A 20,394-nucleotide genomic window follows, 5' to 3' on the forward strand; every position below is an offset into this window, starting at 1 on the left:
GGACTCAAATGAGAATTAAAACAGAGGACTGTAACATTACTAGTCATGTAACATGTGAAATGATGTAAGATACTCACTTCAGTGTGTTGAGTGTACAGTGTTTATCCTGCAGTAGAGCAGAGATCTGATTCACTCCTGTGTCTCCTAGTTCACGTCCAATCAGATCCAGCTCTCTCAGGAGTAACGGGTTTTTACCCACAATTCCAGTCACATACTGACAGCCTTCATCTGCAGCAGGACCCAAACACCTGCAGAAGAGAAGATGAAGCTGGAATCAACTCAATGTGCATTACATCACAAAACATTTAAAGATTATCAAACACTGTTTGTAACGAAAAGCTCTAGTTCAAGTTTAAACAGTTGAACATTTAAATATATATATATTTTTTTTTAGAAAGACAAAAGTCAAAAGTAAATTTAAAAGAAACTCGGGCAAAAGCTCACTAGATTATGATTCTCAAGCATCTGAAGATATTTCTGGCTTTTAAGCAGGAGATGAGGAAAGTTAGCAAAGAGATAACTAGCTTGTGACAGCTAAGCATTCATAGTGATATATTTAATTGATCTTTTGATGCTGGCTCTTCCTATTATCAGGGCCGGCGCTAGCCATTTGGGTGCCCTAAGCACAAATGCTTGGTGGTGCCCCCCTCCCCAACCAACCAACCACCCACCACCAACCAAAGAAATAACTACCATTCAGAATTTCTTAGATAGGTTCTCTTTACTTCCAAAATAACTGCTGCAAATGAATAATTGGAACTGAACAATGTGAACACAGAAAGTTAAAAGTGCAAAAAAGTTTAGTGCAAATAACAGTATAAGAGTATGAATTTTATGAAGTATGAATTTTAAAGTGCACATTTTAAACTGCAAATAACCATGCATAACTGCACAGTAGAAATTACTCAACAGAGGGACTACATCTCTATAAAGAGACCATTCTGCTATTCTATAGAACTATATTAAAGATTTTCACTACCATCAGTTGTCAGAGGCCCTACAGAGGCACACACCTACATTTCCTAGCTGCAAAATCAGCTATCAGCAGTGTTGGGAACATTACTTTAAAAAAGGAATTAGTTATAGTTACTCACTACTTGTTCCAAAAAGTAACGGAGTTTAACTGAGTAACTGAATTACTCTATAATAAAAGTAACTCGTCACCAGGGCAAGTAACTATTTGCGTTACTGCAAAAAAAAAAAAAAAAAAAAAAAGTTGCTACATGTCAGATAATTTGTACTTTTTTTTTTTTTTTTTTTTTGCAGTTTTTACAAGTCAGTTGAAATGAGTAGAACAGATAGGTACATAACTTTCAATATTTATTGCACGTCAACAGACAGCAAGAGTTTTATCCTGCACTTCAAGTATTATCTTAAGAAAGGGTGTACACATTACATGCATGTTCTTGCCTTTGACCACAATGATTTTGAAGTAGTGCTTATATCTTCACCTTGAAAATGCCAACTTTTCATCGGATTGCTCCTGACTCACCATCTCGCCATCTCTGCTGCAAATCTCTGTGTAGCTGTTGCGTGTGTGTGTGTGTGTGTGTGTGTGTGTGTGTTTGGCGCCGCTGGCCGGCATGTGTGTAAAAACACTGGCTCTGATTGGCTACCATGAAACACATGACTCTGCCTTAGCCAATCACAACCGCTTATCTCGTCATTAACCCACCTGCTCACTCGCTGTGTGAGCCAGGGGTGCGTTCGGATTACAAACAAAGTTTATTAAATCAATGCATAGTAACGCACCGCATTTAACGTTCAAATAACGTTAACGGTGTTGTAACAACGGGAAAAGTAATTAGTTAGATTACTGCTTTACTGAAAAAAATAACGTTGTTACCTAAAGCCGTTCTTTTAAAACTAACATTTTTATTTAAAACATTGTCTTACCTGCAAGCGACGCACGAGCATCATCCCGCTCCGCTGTCTCTTCTTTTTTATTTTTTCCGCCCCCGACTCTTTTCGAGGCCATGTCTGAGTTCGGTCTGCCAAATTTGACATTGATTGAGGCATAATGGAACAGACCACTGGGAGGTGGGGAAGGGGGGGCACCAGAGGGAGACTGGCACAGAGATTCACCTTTTTCTCGACTAATTTGGTCTAGGCCTATATTACGTTTGTATTGCTTTTGTATATTAACATGCTTTTAGAAATATTTTATTTGTTATTTATTCTAGTAGCCTATTGTGATGATTTTTTCACGACCCAGATTTTTTGGTGCCCCCCAAAGCACTTGGTGCCCTACGCGCAGTGCGTGATGTGCGTGTGCGGAGCGCCGGTGTTCTGTCTAGAGTCTGTGTTCTGTCAGATTTTCCTACCTCCCACCAAAACAGTGGGTAGTACAATTCCACAACGAAAATTCTACTGTAAAGTTATGATATATTAAGGTCTACACCTACCACAACCCTAATCATACCCTTACAGTACTGCAAATACAGTAATTATGTGTTATATTCGCGGTTGTAGCTAAAAGGGATACAGTTACAGGAAACCAACAATAAATATTATTTTCTACCAATTAGATTGCGTTTTTATTAAAGTCTACACCTACCCCAGCCCTAAACCTACCCTTACAGTAATGCAGATACATTAAATATCGTTGTTTAGCATGAGACAAAGGACGCGATATTGATGTGCGCGTGCGCAGTAAACCCGCGTAGGAAAATCTGACAGGGTAGGATAAAATGTCAGGACACCGGCCCTGCCTATTATTATGTAGCAGAATTCACCAAACACTGTATAAGTATAGATTTAAATCGTTTAGGTGTGTGTGTCTGCTGCGCACTGACGACACATGTATCTGATCCAACACAAAATATAGCCTATTTCTTTATACACGTAATTATTCAGGAATGATTAAATATGAACCTATTAGTATCAGAAATTGATTTGAATATACAATGAATAATACAATAGCTTCTGTTAATATTGTTCTTTACTAAAATGAAAAGCTTAATTTATATTTTATATACAGTATATTATAGCTTAATTTCATGTATGTACTGTCTGTATTCAGTTATTATCTGAATAAATTATGGTGTTTATAATTTTAATGTCCTGATTGAGCAACATCTATTTCAGACTAGAGGTCTTCACAGTGCACCCGAGACCCGTCGACCCGAATGGGTTCGGGTCTATATTTTAAATCATCAGCCGGGTCAGGTCCGAATCTATTACCTCGGGTCCCGGGTCTGTTTAACATTGTGTGTAATGCCCGTGCGATCATCAGACTCGGGGAACACCCGGCTGTGATCAGACACTGCTTGTTTTTTTGTAACTTGCCACTTGTAAAATTAAGAAAAGAAAAGTGTGAGGCAAAAAAAGCAAGGTTTCTATGGCAACCAGTGAGGGACACAATGACTTCGACAGCCAAACCGCGCTTTACATTTTCTCATTAACAGTTTAATCAAAGTTTTAGTGGTCAGATTCAGACTCGAAGCAGAGCAGAGAGCACAGAGATGATAGACAGAGCAGCCATGGCACTGAACGAGCGATCGTTATTATAGTTCAAAAGGGCAAACAGTCGAAGTTATTATGCAAGTTAAATTCGAGTCAGAATGTACATGTGCACAGTTGCATTTGTCATCCGTCACCGTGACATCAAGTGGACTTTTGAAGCTGAAATAATGAGTGGATTGAGCTCGGACTTGGAATAACGCGAAAAATAACTTGAATGCATCACAGGCAGTCAGGTACAAAGAAGAGAGATTATGGCTCCTTAAATTAGGTAAAACAAAAAGTTGTATTTTTCGCAACAGGTTTATTGGCTTGCAATAGCAATTTAAGGTGGAATATGTTACAATCGGGTCCAGTCGGGGCTTTGTCTTCCAGATGGGCTTGGGTACAGCTTTTGAAATAATAGACTGGTCCGGGTCGGTTCAGTCTAGTACATTACGGATATCTTTTGGGTTCGGGCACAAATTTTTGGACCCGTTAAGACCTCTATTTCAGTATCTCCAAAATAGCGCAAATATGTCTACTAGCATTATCTACTGTTTCCATGTAAAATATTGTATGCTAAATTAATAATAATTTAACCACCATTTAAATCATTACCTGCTTCAAAATGAATGATGTTAACGAAATTCTTGTTGAAACATTTACAGTTAGCACCTACTGTACGAATAAAAGCACTATAACAGAATTATATAAACAATAAATAACTGTTCAATGCGAATAAAGATGTGTGTTTGTGTTTTTTCAGATTTCAGAACGAGCACTTTGTCATTTGTTATATGATGAGGTCGTGTCTGTCTGATGTTTATCGTGTTCATAATGTTCGCTACTGTAATGAACGTAGCTTTTTAATAAGTAGAGGAAATTCCCTTGAGTTTTTGCATTGTAAGAATGTACAGGGATACTTCAGTTTTAAAAAGCTGACTTATGTGATGTCTCATTAAAATCATACAATTTCCAATTAATTCAATAGAACATTTACACAGACAAAAGGGATTACCAATATGGTGATTCACTTTCACGACGTCATGAGCAATCCAGTTCTCTATTCTAGATCAGTGATCTACAGTGTTGTGAATCTGAGCTTGATGGAAATTAATGTACAGTGCATTCAGTAACTTTTAAACAGTCAGGATAACTCAAACTGAATATTTTTCATGGGAATTGACCATACGGTAGCCTATATGTTAAAACATCCAAATAGATCATTTAAATTGACAATATTCACATTATTATCACAATCTCTGTACTTTAGTTTTAATAAAAAAAAATGTAGCCCTGGTGAGCATATGAGACTTAAAAAAAAAAGAAGAAAAAAAAGAAGGGGGTGGGGCCTACTAAAGGGGGGGTCACAAAAGGTTTGGGAACCACTGGACAACTCAAACACACAATATTTAATTTAATTCATACAGACCTACCTTATGTTGCACATTTGCACTTTTTGAGTAAAACAATGGCACAATAAAAAATACTTTTCAGTTCTATCTCCAATCCCTAATTTTTTCTAGTTATGTAAAGTTAAAATATTGTGCCATGAATTTTTTTTTTTCTCATATCACAATATAATATCAATATCTCCTGGACAGTGTAAAATATTGTGATATTAATTTTAGCTCATATCGCCCACCACTACTCTGGATAGTTTTATTTAACTGATGTCTGTCTATGCACAATTATCACGGATCCTCTCCTGACACACATCACATGTTTGTGGTCTGTGATTGATCTGCTGTAGTAGATCTACAGTGTTGTGAATCTGAGCTTGATGGAAATTAATGTACAGAGCATTCAGTAATATTTAAACAATCAGGATAATAAATCACACTGAATATGTTTTTCATGAGAAATGTCCACAATAACACAATCATAAATGTTAACTATCGAGGCACCAAACTACTAAACACCAGCACATCTACTGACCCAAAATGTCAGATTAAGCTGTAACTTTTAACACAACTAAACTGTGCTGACATTTATCATCAAAACAACAGCAGCTGCAGCATCTGATCTTTCATGTTTGATCATTTTCAACAACAAATTGTGTACCTACTGAATAAGTGTAATAATATAATTTATACTACAGGGCCACTGAATGCTTGAATCTAATTGGCTGACGAACATTATTTTTCTGGGAAACGCACGGTGAACGTAGTTCCAGGCAGCTCTCTTGACCTCATTACAGTTCATATCACTTCACATATAGTAAAGCTGTTATAACAGTAGTTACAGGACTGCGCTAACACCACCCCAGTCCGTACCTGACAACCACAAGTCTGTAAAATTAATCCAATAGTATGCCGACTTCTATCTTTTAAAAACCAATCACGTTATGACCTCTATCTTTTGAAAACCAATCACGTTACGACCTCTATCTTTTGAAAACCAATCACGTTACGACTTCTATCTTTTATAAATCTATCACGTTACGACTTCTATCTTTTATAAATCAATCACGTTGCGATCTCTATTTTTCCACGTCCAATGAAATGGCAAGGTCTATTTCTCATACACCAATCACGCACGTCCTCGCCAACTGCATGTAATCTCCACTCAGGTAACGTTAAATTATTTACATTCCGCTCATGTATGTTATTTATATCTTGATATGAATGAAATGGTTTAGGATTTTTGTTCTTTAGGAATAGCAAGATTGGCCATGTAAATTAGCCTATGATTACCGCTTGATACTACGTAACGTCAACTGTCACTGATGTGTAAATACTATTACGACCGGAGCTAACGTAACTGTAAATATGTCGAATTTAACCGATTAACAAGTTTTCTCAATGAAAAAAAAAAAATGCTTTTTATTTAATTGTCATAAGGTTCCACAGCTTTTTCCAAATGCGGCATTTGAACACACAAAATAAATGTGGAAAATGTTAATGTTTTGTTTAACTTTTACACGTATGTTATATGTTTGTACATATGTTATGACCAGTCAAAAGAAGTGAATGGATAAGTTTATACATTCAGGTTCATGCCCTTATCACATGGACACAGTTGAAAGACCACAATATGTTTAATCTGAGTATTTGTTTTAGTCAAATTAATCCATAATGCTATATATTTATTTATTTATACTCATAAACGTGTTGTATGAGCCTAGGTCATTGAGACATACAGCCATAATAGAAAGATCTATCACAACTTGTTAAGACTCTATGTAATTGTTCTTATACTTTTATTCTTGTTATAATCTTATTATATGTATTTTTTTATATTTGTACAAACATACACACATACATACAAACATATATATATATATATATATATATATATATATATATATATATATATATATATATATAAATATATATATATATATAAATGTTATATAATTGTTTTGACATTATATATATATGACTGAATTGTGCAATTGAAATGTTTCCTCTTGGCATGAATATAGCCCCTGCTGCTGACATGGCATTAAATAATAAATAAATAAATCACAACATGTTATATGTAAGATAATATGTGTATTATAATGAACTTATAATCTGTTATAATATGGCGGTCGTTCTGGACCAGGAACACAACTAGCTATCATGAAATGAACACAACAGGAGGGTAAATGCTACAGGCTACAATGGCAGTTAGTGTAACGTGTTATGTAGTGTTTCAGGCAACGACATGGCTTCAGCTAAGTCTCACAAAGGCATGAGTAATGCTGAATGGCTTGCGCGTCTGGAGAGTTTTGCCCAAACAGGAGTTTGGCCATCTACGCAGGGGAATAGACCTTCTCCCCGACAAAAAAGATGGCATGAGATGTATCAGAAGGTAAGTTATGCAGCTAGATTCATGGGCAAACTAACAAACTTTTTTGACAATACATTGTGGTATTTTTATTTATGTGTATGGTTAAGTAATTACATGTAAATACAATGTTATATTGATATAATTATGATGACTTATAGCTGTTTTGAGATCCAGTGTCAGAGGTATAATTCATGTTCACAGATAGAAAAGTGCCCTCTGCAAATGAGGGGACAGACCACTCTTCTGAAGGAAGCTCAGACATGTATTTGTGGCTTTCACAAGGTAACTTCAATTAGCCTGGTTCAAGTTGCATAAATAGATAGATGTGTTTGCAACATCAATGTGTCTTTATATCTAAAATCACATTAGGAAGACTGTTTTGTACTTTATGCATGTGTCACAGGTTCATCCACCAGTCACAGGGGAAGCATCACAGAGCACCCCGACCCAAAGCACACCCTCTGTCAGTGATGTGTCATGTCCTGCAAAGAGACCTAAACTGACATTGTCAATGGTAAGCAGACCACACTATTGCATGCATCACTGCAGATACTGAAACATCTCAACCTTTAACTATAGTGTTAGGGTTTTGTTATCACTAACCATGACAAATCTTTTTAGTTTGAAAAGTCAAGGTTTGGAGGCTCACATGTGGCAGCAGCAAAACCTAATTTGAGCACCCAGAGGAAAACCTCTCAGGTTAATATTAAAAGACATCAAGACTTTTATAATGTCATCATGACTTTATCATTATGTAATTTTAATGTATTAAAAACATGGCAATCCCCTTAATAAATTATTCATAATGTTTGACTCCACAGATGTTAGAGCACTCCAGTTCAGCTACAGTTTCATGTCCACCCTCTGATCCTCATCCTCCTCCATCCCCCAAACCTCATCAGCCCGTCATCCAGTCCTCCTCTTCCTTCTTCCACCTCAGAGTTCACAACGCATCAAAAAAACAGCAACGCCATCAACTGTTTCTGAAAATACTGTTGTGAGGAGCCCAGTAAGATCTCATTCAAAATATATACATGTCTTCATCATTTAATGCTCTCTTAGCTTTTATTTAAACCAGTGTTTTTTATAATATCAGCAGGTCTCATCTCAGCCAGAAGATCTCCCCCTTCTGTGGCCACAGACAATGCCACAGCAAGACCAGAAGTGGGTGTCAGAAGCACTTTTTAGGGTTGGTGCAAAGGGAAAGCTGGAGCTGCGTGAAAACCTACAGTTGTGGTATCTCCCCCCACCACCAGCCCTGTTGTACCACCAAGCTCCAACACCTGATAGGTTTTTTTCACAGCGTCTCTTGCTCTGGATGCCATATAAGCTGTGGAAGGTGCGGCTCCAGTGTACTAACCCTGCCTGTGCCAGGCAACAGCTGTGTGGTGGTGGACTGCACAGGAGGGTACGACAGGTGTTAGACATTGACAGATACTACAACCTGGTGACAGAGACCCTGATCTGCACCAGGTGTAGAACCAGCTATCTGTCCTGGAGTCATGCTGTGCTGCAGCAGTTGGACCTGGCCCATCGATCTGAATTCAGGGTCATCCTCACACGCAAGTAATTATTTTGCAGTCATTTTCACTTATGTGCTACCCTTTCTGATAAATATTTCCTACAATAATTAGATACCTTATAATAAGATACTTAAATGAATACTTTTTTCCAAGGTATGCCTGTGACATTCGGGTTCTTCGCTTGCTGCGTGAGAGGGGCATGGGGAATGGCCCAGTGAGGATCATCGGCCAGCTGAGAGAGAACCACAGTGAGGAGTGGTTGAAACGTGCGCTTCGGTACACATCAGAGTGTGTGGCCTTTTTTGATAATCGTGGACTACATCCGCTGCACTTCCAGGAGCCACCACCACTTGCTTCAGTACCCAGCTACAAATGGCTCCTCACTGTATATAGTCAGGACATTCTCAACAGGCTCGATCACATAAAGGCCAGCATAACATCCACGTATGGATCAATCTTAAAAATGGATTCAACTAAGAAGGTCAGATAAGCTGCTTAATTGACTGTACCCTTATCTATAATGTATTGTTAGACCAAGAGAGCTTTATTTTTTTCAGTGTAACTGATTTGGATGCATGTTGTATTATTTGCTATGCTTATTGTTTCTTTCAGATCACCAAGAAGTTGAGTGGGCCTGCGAAAGGCACAGCACAGTGGCTTACCTCAGTGGGCAATGAGATAGGTCAGGTGCTGATGAGTGTCCTGACTGCGAATGAAGGGGCTGGGTTAGACCTCATGGCTGCAGGGCTCATGGAGCGATACCGGAGTGCTGGTGTTGATCCTCCCACTATCATTTATGTGGACTGTGATTGTTGCAAGAAAGTGGGAGAGACTAAATTGAAGAGGCGGTTCAGCGGCTGGCCAGATGTCATCGTCCGCCTAGACATTTGGCATTTTATGCGACGTCTGGCAGTAGGGTGCACCACTGACGCCCACCAGTTGTACCCTACTTTTATGGCAAGGCTGTCATCCTGTATTTTTGAGTGGGATGCAGGGGATCTCACTCTGCTGAGACAGGCCAAAAGGGAGCAACTCATCCAACAGGGCTGGCCTACTCTGTCGGAGGCAGAACTGGACCATCATTTAACTAAAGCTGAGCTGCTCCAGCACTGCAGGAGGAGAACACGGGGAGAAGAAACCACTTTCCGCCTCCTTGATATGCTCATCAGAGAGCTCATGGGTGGCAAGGGGAATGATGCTCTTGGTGTTCCTCTACTTGACAGTGTGAGAATGCAGCACATCTGGAATGTCCAGAGGCGGCACATCACCTGTATCCAAGACCCTCCAAATGTGCCGCTCTATACTGAAACTGGAACTACAAGCAAGGGTGGGGTGGTTCTAAAAACTTATCGTTGTGCCAGAGGCTCCACATCCCTGGAATCATTTCACTGCCACCTAAACAGATTTATTCCAGGTTTGTCATGTCAGAATATACCACATTTTGCCACTAATTCCTGTTTATCAAGATATTTGCAGATTAAATTTTATGTTTTGCATTTTCTCAAAGCAATATTTGGCTTTCTATTTCTTTTTCTAGGGAACAGCGCAAACAGCCTGAACTTCCAGATTTATCTCCTGGAAAGTTTATTACGCTGGAATCAGGACCGGGCTGAAGCTGCTGTTGCAGATGGAGGTTCAACTCTGCGCTCTTACACAGGGGAGCTGGTTTACTCTGTCGATGAGAACTACAATAAGTTGTATGGCAGGAAATTGGTCCCTAGCTTCACTCCACCTGCAGTATACACAGGTAAAAATAGTTTGATAAATGCAGCTCATGATGTAGCATGTTTTTGGTAAAATTACAAGTGCTTTTGGACAATAATAATGTAATTTTGACATATCAGAGAAAAATTATACTACCAGAATATTTATACATTATTCTGTGTTCTAGGTTTCAGGGCAGAAAATAAAATACATAGTAGAATATAGAGTAATCCTGTCTTTTTATGATACCCTCTGAATTAGATATATATTGTTCATACAGAAGTGGACAACAAAATATTTACTGCATTTCTAAATAAACCTTTCTGCATAATTTCCATTAAAAATGTTTCCTGTTACAAATATTTCCTCAGGGGAGCTCATTGGAGTACAGTACTTGTTGAGGCAGAATAGTCAGCCCCTGGAGGACATGTGCCCTACCTCTGATAGGACCTCTCAATTGCTGGAGGAGATAGATGTGGAGGAGCAAGTGGAAAAGGATGAGGGTTTCATTGATTTCTTTGGAGAGGAAGCCACAGTGGCAAATCTTGTGGCATCAGATGACTTAGTCCTTTCAGGTCCACCAGTTCTACCAGCTGCACCAGTTCCCAGTGTCCAGGCTCCTACAGCTGCACCACTGCCCAGTGTCAAAATTCCACCACTGCCCATTGTCCAGACTCCACCACTGCCCAGTGTCCAGACTCCACCATTGCCCAGTGTCCAAACTCCACCACTGCCCAGTGTCCAGACTCCACCACTGCCCAGTGTCCAGACTCCACCACTGCCCAGTGTCCAGACTCCACCATTGCCCAGTGTCCAGACTCCACCACTGCCCAGTGTCCAGACTCCACCACTGCCCAGTGTCCAGGCTCCACCACTGCTCAGAGTCCGGGCTCCTTCAACTGCACCAGTGCCCAGTGTAGCTGCACCACTGCTCAGTGTCCAGGCTCCACCATTGTTCAGAGTCCGGGCTCCTTCAGCTGCACCAGTGCCCAGTGTAGCTGCACCACTGCCCAGTGTCCAGACTCCACCACTGCCCAGTGTCCAGGCTCCACCACTGCTCAGAGTCCGGGCTCCTTCAGCTGCACCAGTGCCCAGTGTAGCTGCACCACTGCCCAGTGTCCAGACTCCACCACTGCCCAGTGTCCAGGCTCCACCACTGCTCAGAGTCCGGGCTCCTTCAGCTGCACCAGTACCCAGTGTCCAGGATCCTTTAGATACACCAGTGCCCTCAGCAATGGTAAAATTTCCTTTTCTATACGAATTGTCACTCATTTAGTTATCTGCCATTAAGCAGTAAACTTACTTAACAGCATGTAAATACCTAACCAACAGTTATATATTTCCAGGCTGTTGACGAACACTGCATTCCTGGAATGGACCGGGTGGATGCGTTGGCAGAGTGTCTGGTGGAGCTGCGCACACAGACAAGCCTCACACTTACCAACCAACAAGTTGCGACCATTGTGGGTCTGTGGCAGAACCTGGACAAATTTGATAAAGACAGGGTGGTGTATGCTGCTCGTCATCAAGACAGGCTACTTACAGGACGTTTTAGGTCCCCAAAAAAGAAAGCTGTCTTCACTCCTGGTGTCGACAGCACAAAAAGGTGTGTTTTGGGTTCTAGCGGCTCTCCAGCACAGTGGCCTAATTGCTGTCGCCTTGTTGAAATGATTTTCATAAGGTTATGTAACATCCACCGAAGCCCCAAGAAACAGCGGACAGAATGTCTGTCTAGATGGGATCTCATTCTTCGTGATTACAGAAAAATTCGGCAGCTAATCCTGAGCAATGGAACGGTGATGAGTGACACAACCCTTCAGCTAGTTGAGGTAAATCAGAGGACCCTTACGACATGGCACAATAACCGTTTAAAGGGTCAGGAGGTCTCCTTGCTGTTGCAAGGGCTGGACCTTCCAGAGGCACGTCCAGTGGCTTTGGATGTTTTGCCTCCAGCACGAGTACAGCCTGTTGTGCCTCCACAATATAGCCACCAGTTGCATACCTACCAGATGCCACCAGACACAGCTGGACAGGCAAAGACGAAGTTTAGAAAGATTGCGCCCTCAGCTACCAGTACAAAGGCAAAATATATTGCCCTAATAAAGAAACAATTACGAAGGAGCAGTGGTTACAGATTATGAGAAGATAACTCATTTATTTATGTGTGATACATTCATTTTGTTCTCTTGGTTGGATCTGTTCTGTTTTTTATCTTCCAGCCATATTTAATGTTAAAGAGTTATACTGTGCACTTTTTTTTATCTTGTATTATTATTATTATTATTATTATTATTATTATTATAAACATGTGGGTATGTATGTGAATACACTATAATACATATGGAAATATATATACATATTAAATAAAGTTAAACTATTATTATTATTATTATAGAAAGGTTTATGTGTAGAGGAAGCAGTATAAAGTAAAATACCAAAATGTGTAGATTTTGATGTATATATTTATATATTTTTTTTGTACTTATTTTATATAGCGTGTGCACTTAAAATTCTTAATTTTATATTGAATTTAGTACTTTTCCTACATTTTTTAAAATATGTATATAGTTAATAAATATATTTCTCTTTGACTGGTGTGTTGTATTTATTTGTTTTATTGAATGTAATGACATTCAGTTTACAGTTAAATTCAGTGTCACGTGTAGCTTTGCAGTAAGTAATATGATACAATAAAGTGTGAATGCCGTAATAAGGAGGTTATTTTGTCCCTACTGCCACAGGAAATGATTGCCTTAATAAATGCACTTTGACTAATGATAATGAGGATAAAATAAAAATCAATCTTAGAAACGAAAGAATTATTAAATCAAAAACATTACTGTCAAAATCAATCTTAGAAACGAAACAATAATTAAATTCAAATATATTACTTTTAAAATCAAACTTGGACACGAAACAATCGATTTACGATTTTTAACAAATACACGCATAACTTTATGTGACAGCGTGGATTCGAACCTACGATTTCCTGAATTTCTCGCGCTTCTCTTCCTCCCTCTCCCCTCTTCCCCCCCTTCTTATACAGACAATTGTTCCCCAGCTTCAGTCCAGTGGATAAGACACACGTCTGTGGTGTGGGAGACCCGGGTTCGAATCCACTGTGAGACACCAATGTGTCCCTGAGCAAGACACTTAACCCTTAGTTGCTCCAGAGGCGTGCGACCTCTGACATATATAGCAATTGTAAGTCGCTTTGGAGAAAAAGCGTCAGCTAAATGAATGAATGTAAATGTAAAAACAACATCATGACAGATGATTTTCTGGAAGTAAACACACATGACATTTCTCATTAGCGAGGTAATAACAGCTGTTTAGAGACACTGCTGCAGAACACTGTTGAGGGAAGCACAGAGGAAGCCTAATTCACACAAGCTCTCTCTCTCTCTCTCTCTCTCTCTCTCTCTCTCTCTCTCTCTCTCTCTGTGCGTCTCTGTCTCTCTCCCTCTCTTTTTAATAACTTCATTAATAACTGCATTAGAATGCTATCAAAGGCTCAAGCCTCCATTACCAGCTTTAAAATCATGTTTTAGATTCAGCAAAAGAGGCATTGGATGAGATGCGGAACAAATTATCCTACTCACAACAGTGATTCAAGTACAAAACCCAGATGAATCCCTTTAAATCTATCATCTGATTGATGTCTTTAGGTGTGGCAACCGCAGTATAAGCTAAATAATTGACTCGAGGCCATTAAATTATTAGAAAAATATAATATAAATAACTCAAATGTGTATCATTTATTCAGCATTATTTCATCAGGTCTCACCTCAGAGTCTTGAGTTGACAGTTTGGATCCTGTAGTAAATCACTGAGCTGCTTCACTCCTGACTCTCCAGGATCATTTCCTGTGAGATCCAGCTCTATCAGGTGTGAAGGATTTGATCTCAGAGCTGAAGACAGAGCTTTATAACCTTCTTCACTGATACTGCAGTCTGAAAGTCTATTAGAAAAATATGTTATTCTTCATTATAACACAGATTGTCATAGAAGAACATGTTCTAGAATGAAGAAAAAAAAAAAGCACTACAGACATTTTTGCCTGAATTGACTCTTTTCACAGTAAAGCTGGGTAAAGTTATATATTGGTGAACGTAATCTGCAATTCTTGCATTTTAATTTCCCACAATTATAACCTTCAGTTGCAATCAAAATTACTCAGTCCCTCAGAGACTGCAGTACTTTACCAATACAAGCTTTTCTGAAGATCCAGGATTAAAAAAAAAATTGCTGATGCATATTAAAAAAAGAGCTATTGTCAATATAATGTAACATTTGAGTTATAAGATTTTTTAATAACAAAATTATGTAACTTTATTATAACCTTCAGTAATACTGCAATCTGAAAGTCTTCAGAAAGACTAAATAAAACACATTAAAACATTTATTACACCATTAGGATATTAACATTTCCCATCATCTCCAAAAATCAATCTGTTTGTCAATATTTTATAAATGCATCTACTCCAACACAAAAATTTCACATTACTGACCCATTCCTTGTGACACAGCGTCAGTTTATATACCAGCTAGAGCTTTACATTGATTTATGTTTAAATTAACCAAATTCAGACCTGAGTATCTGTAGTGTCTGTGAATTTCTCAGCAGACTGGAGATTTCTGTCACTCCAGAGTCTCCTATTTGATTCCTGCTCAGATCCAGCTCTCTGAGGTTTGAATTAAACGCTGATGCCAGAGCAGCACAACCTTCATCTGTAATACTGATGCAGTTTAACCTGTAGAAGAGAGAACATTGATTGACTGAGATGAGACCCTCGAACAAGAACTGAACCCCAAATGTTCCTCAGCGCCGCAGGTGTGTGTGTGTGTGAGAGAGAGTGTGTGTGTGTGTGTGTTAAATGCAGATGTTCAGAGTATGGGACACTATATTTGGCCACACGTCACATCCTTTCCTTTTCTTTTCCTGAAAGTAAACAGTAATCTTTAATCTGACTGTAACTGCTGTAGAGTATAATGATACTAACTCTAGTTTCTCCAGCTTGAATTGTGTGTTCATCAGTAGATCACTGAGGTGTTTCACTCCAGAGTCTCCTAGTAGTTTATTCCAGCTCAGGTTCAGTTCTCTCAGGTGTGATGGGTTTGATTTCAGAGCTGAAGTCAGGATGAGACACTGTTTCTCTGTAATACTGCAATCATACAGACTGAAGACAGAAAGAGAAAACACAATGAATCAGACACGTTATGTTCATGAAGTCACAGCAGAACAACCTTCATCTATTAAATAACAGCATCTTAATCTACATTGAGAGAAAGAGAGAAGATAGAAGAAAACTCTTTAATAAAGTCACAATGTCTTGATAAAACAAAAAACAGAGGAAGAGTGTCTGAACATCTTTGGATAATTTTCCACAATTTGGTCTTCAAAACAGAAAAACAAACAAGTTGTTCATTTAATAAAATAATTGACACTTCTCATGATTTATGTACAATTTCTCCTGATTTTTGATAGAAATACAACAAAGTTTTAATTCCCCACAACTTTGTGTGAAAGGTGTTAAAATCTTTCATATCTTTTTATTTCTGTCATATAATTCTTATTTCATCTTTTGTCTAAAACTGATCATATTGTCTAAAATAAAAGTTCTGACTGCTGTGTATTTGTGTTTAAACTGATTCTGGTCTGAACATCACTACAACGTAAATGCATTCTCTCTGCTCTGTCCAGTGACTTGATCAGCTTTGCTCCACAAATTCAACTTTGCACATCTAAATAAAACTGTAGGTTTGTCTGTGTGTGTAGATGTGAAGTACAGTAATATTTCTCTGAAACAGGTCAGACTGAAGAAGCAATGCCTGCACAGAATAAAGCCCAGTCTGGACCGGTTCTGTTCAGTTGTGTTACACATTCATTAATCTGGTGTTTGATGACAGAGAGATGATATGAAGCATCAATAAACACTATGAATATGTTCTGATACAGCAGCACAGAACTATTCTGTTGTGTCCCATTAATAAACACAATGAAAACAGTTCTGTCCCACTGGATAAAAGAGAAATGTGTGTGTATTTTTGGTATTATTAACTGAAATGATTGGATATTGGGTTGTGTATTTGACCTGCTGTATGAGCAACAAGAAACACTCATTACAACTTTCAAATGTTTAGATCACACAACAACTAACTTTACAAGTAAAATATACAGTAAAGAATATAGACAGATTAACTATACAAAAAAATTATATATGAATATGTATTTATATATATATATAGTCATCCAAAAATATTTTTAATGATATCCGGGTCGCAGTCGATCGGGTCGTTTGATATAAATATGCACTGATGCTCTCCAGACTCAGAGAAACACCTCCTTCATTCATAACCTCCTCTAACCTACACTCCTGTTGCCCCAGCAGTGACAGTGGAAACCAGACTGACCCTATTACATTGAAATACAGAAACATGCATACACATACACACATATACTTTTTTTTTTTAAATTAGACTTCAATCCTCAGTTTGTAGTCAGTAAACATGATCACATTCAGCAGTCACAGCAGAAGTTAGAGACAGAATTTAACTGAAGTCTATTCAAAAATTGTATGAACCTATTCTAAGAAGGTTGGAAGCTGTATTAAAGACAAACAATGTTAAACACATTAATAAAATACTGGCTATTTCTAATGTGTTCACAGTATTTTCTCCAACCCCTGTGCACTTAAAGGGATAGTTCACCCAAAAATGAAAATTACTCCATGATTTACTCACCTTCAAGACATCCTAGATGTATATGAATTTCTTCTTTCAGACAAATATAATCAGAGTTATATTAAACATGTCCTGGCTCTTTTAAGCTTTATAACGTGGGGTTGGACTCAAATGAGAATTAAAATAGACGACTGTAACATTACTAGTCATGTAACATGTGAAATGATGTAAGATACTCACTTCAGTGTGTTGAGTGTACAGTGTTTATCCTGCAGTAGAGCAGAGATCTGATTCACTCCTGTGTCTCCTAGTTCATGTTCACTCAGATTCAGCTCTCTCAGGAGTAACGGGTTTTTACCCACAATTCCAGTCACATACTGACAGCCTTCATCTGCAGCAGGACCCAAAAACCTGCAGAAGAGAAGATGAAGCTGGAATCAATCCAGTGTGTATCGCATCACAAAACATTTAAAGATTATCAAACATTGTTTGTAACGAAAAGCTCTAGTTCAAGTTTAAACAGTTGAACATTTAAATATACAAATATTTCAAAAAAGTCAAAAGTAAATTATTTAAAAAGAAACTCGTGGGACAAAAGCTCACTAGATCATGATTCTCAAAAATCTGAAGATCTTTCTGGCTTTTAAGCAGGAGATGAGGAAAGTTAGCAAAGAGATAACTAGCTTGTGACAGCTAAGCATTCATAGTGATATATTTAGTTGATCTTTTGATGCCGGCTCTTTCAATTATTATGTAGCAGAATTCAACAAACACTGGATTACTGAACCACTAACAGAGAACATGATCAGGGTTCAGACCATCTCTGGATAGTTTTATTTAACTGATGTCTGTAATGATGCAACAGTAATTCTGCTCATTATACAGGTTCAGACGTGTGTGTGTGTGTGTGTTATCACTGATCCTCTCCTGACAAACATCACATGTTTGTGGTCTGTGATCGATCTGCTGTAGTAGATCTACAGTGTTGTGAATCTGAGCTTGATGGAAATATATGTACAGTGCATTCAGTAGGGCTGTGTATTGCCAAGAATCTAGTTACGATACAGATCACGATATAGATCGTGATATATTTACAGATGCATCTAAATGCCTACATGCCATAATGGATAGTCATCGCATGTATCAGAATAAGGCTATCTATTTCCTCGCACACGAACAGGTCCGTTTCATCTCAGAGACGCATTCTGTCTTTGCGCTTGGCAAATTCCGCCAAGTAAATAGCAAATCCGTCATGGCACGAACACAACTGGCTCTTAAAGGGAATGGAAGATGACACTCTGATTGGTTTATTGCATGTTACGCCCAAAAAACACCCATTACTCATTAAGAGAATAGAGACAACCAGTTTAGACCATGCGCAAACCGTTTTTCCGTCGTTAAAATAGCAAAAGTGGATTTGGACACTCCCTGATTGCACCTGTGCTGTGCGCTTTACACTTTGCGTTTAGATCGTCAAAATAGGGCCCATAATCTGCCTTGGGCCTTGGTATTATAAAGAATAAGATCCTGAATATATTACAGTTGGTTTAATACCTTTATCTCAAATGGTGTCAGAGTTGAATTAATTTAAGTGGGTACAGTATATAAAATATTTGAAAAATATGGATTCAGTACTGTATATAAAACAATAAAGGCATAATCTGAAAAACTAAGCCTTGTGCATTATACTGAATAATATTCTGTATATTTTACAGTTGGTTTAATCGAGTGCAGCATTAGTTCAGTCAGGCCACGGAGGCATAGGCTGTGACCAGTTGATGCGGTCAGCTGTCAAATCACTCCAAATCACTACCACTCTCCTATTAGACTCGGGACATATATATGTGGCACCACTGCTTGCTTATTATGCTCAACGGCTCATAAACCCTACCTCCCCATTATAAGCATGAGCATATTACTGTGCACCTTCTGGTTGTCGTCTTTTTTGTTTCAGATCACTAAGGCTTCCAAAATCTTAGCTGGCATGCACCTCAATGCTAAGAGACACTCATCCTCATAACCAGACTACAGGATAGACGTCCTACTGCCACATCCACATGATTATCACTGTTTGCTTTAAAGACATTACTAAAAGTCTTAATTATCATGTATTTCTAAACTCGTGGTTCTGGGGGCTTAATGTTAAAGCTCTTGTAGTTCAATTATTCTCGGAGCAAGAACCCCCATAAGGAACCATATCGCCAAAGATAATTTGTGTTCAATAAACTCAAGTAAACATGCCAAAGTGGTTCCTGTCTAAAAATACATTTATCAAATGCTGCTGTCATTTAATGGATTTATATTATTGCATACTTTAAAAGTTGTAAAGTTCTAGTTTTTAATTCCCTAGAAATTAAGTAAATGTTAACTATTGAGGCACCAAACTACTGAACACCAGTACATCCAGTGACTCAAAATGTCTGATTAACCTGTAACTTTTAACACAACTAAACTGTGCTGACATTTATCATCAAAACAACAGCAGCTGCAGCATTTCATCTTTCATGTTTGATCATTTTAAACAACAAATTGTGTACCTTGCTGAATTAGTGAAATAATGTTATTCTATAATACACTATAATACACATACCATATTTTCCGGACTATAAGTCACACTTTTTTTCATAGTTTGGCTGGTCCTGCGACTTATAGTCAGGTGTGACTTATTTATCAAAATTAATTTGACATGAACCGAGAGAAATGAACCATTCTAATTAACCATTAGAAAACATTACCATCTCCAGCCGCCAGAGGGCGCTCTATGCTGCTCAGTTCTCCTGTAGACTACACTGAGCAGCATAGAGCGCCCTCTCGCGGCTGGAGATGGTAATGTTTTCTCTTGTTTCTAAATAAATGCGACTTATAGTCCAGTGTGACTTATATATGTTTTTTCCTCATCATGACGTATTTTTGGACTGATGCGACTTATACTCAGGTGCGACTTATAGTCCAAAAAATACGGTACACACACACACACAGAGAAATTTTAAATATGTATTATTGATTGTGTATTATTTCATCATGTCTCACATCAGTGTGTTGAGTTGACAGTTTGGATCCTGTAGTAAATCACTGAGCTGCTTCACTCCTGATTCTCCAGGATCATTTCCTGTGAGATCCAGCTCTATCAGGTGTGAAGGGTTTGATCTCAGAGCTGAAGACAGAGCTTTATAACCTTCTTCAGTGATACTGCAGTCTGAAAGTCTATGAGAAAATCACCGATTGTCACACAAGTACATGTTTTAGAATGAAGAAAATAAAA

At 38.4% G+C, this 20,394-nt stretch overlaps 1 protein-coding gene and 1 long non-coding RNA gene across 2 annotated transcripts in view; one reads left to right on the forward strand and one right to left on the reverse strand.

Annotated features, from left to right (window-relative positions):
- The window catches only part of LOC127987559 (uncharacterized), a 1,718,354-nt gene that overhangs the window by 705,384 nt on the left and 992,576 nt on the right, over positions 1–20,394 (reverse strand). Inside the window, exons 57-60 of the mRNA XM_052589927.1 lie at positions 15,452–15,628; positions 15,041–15,202; positions 14,236–14,409; positions 78–248 (exon numbers count right to left, since the gene is read on the reverse strand). Coding sequence (XP_052445887.1) covers positions 78–248; positions 14,236–14,409; positions 15,041–15,202; positions 15,452–15,628 — 684 coding nt within the window. The remainder of the gene's footprint in view (positions 1–77; positions 249–14,235; positions 14,410–15,040; positions 15,203–15,451; positions 15,629–20,394) is intronic.
- On the forward strand, positions 7,694–8,154 carry LOC127987651 (uncharacterized). Its single transcript, XR_008161306.1, has 3 exons — positions 7,694–7,735; positions 7,843–7,920; positions 8,043–8,154. It is a non-coding gene; the product is annotated as an uncharacterized LOC127987651 (long non-coding RNA).

Source organism: Carassius gibelio, chromosome B22, assembly GCF_023724105.1.
Source record: "Carassius gibelio isolate Cgi1373 ecotype wild population from Czech Republic chromosome B22, carGib1.2-hapl.c, whole genome shotgun sequence".
Taxonomy (NCBI): Eukaryota; Metazoa; Chordata; class Actinopteri; order Cypriniformes; family Cyprinidae; genus Carassius; species Carassius gibelio.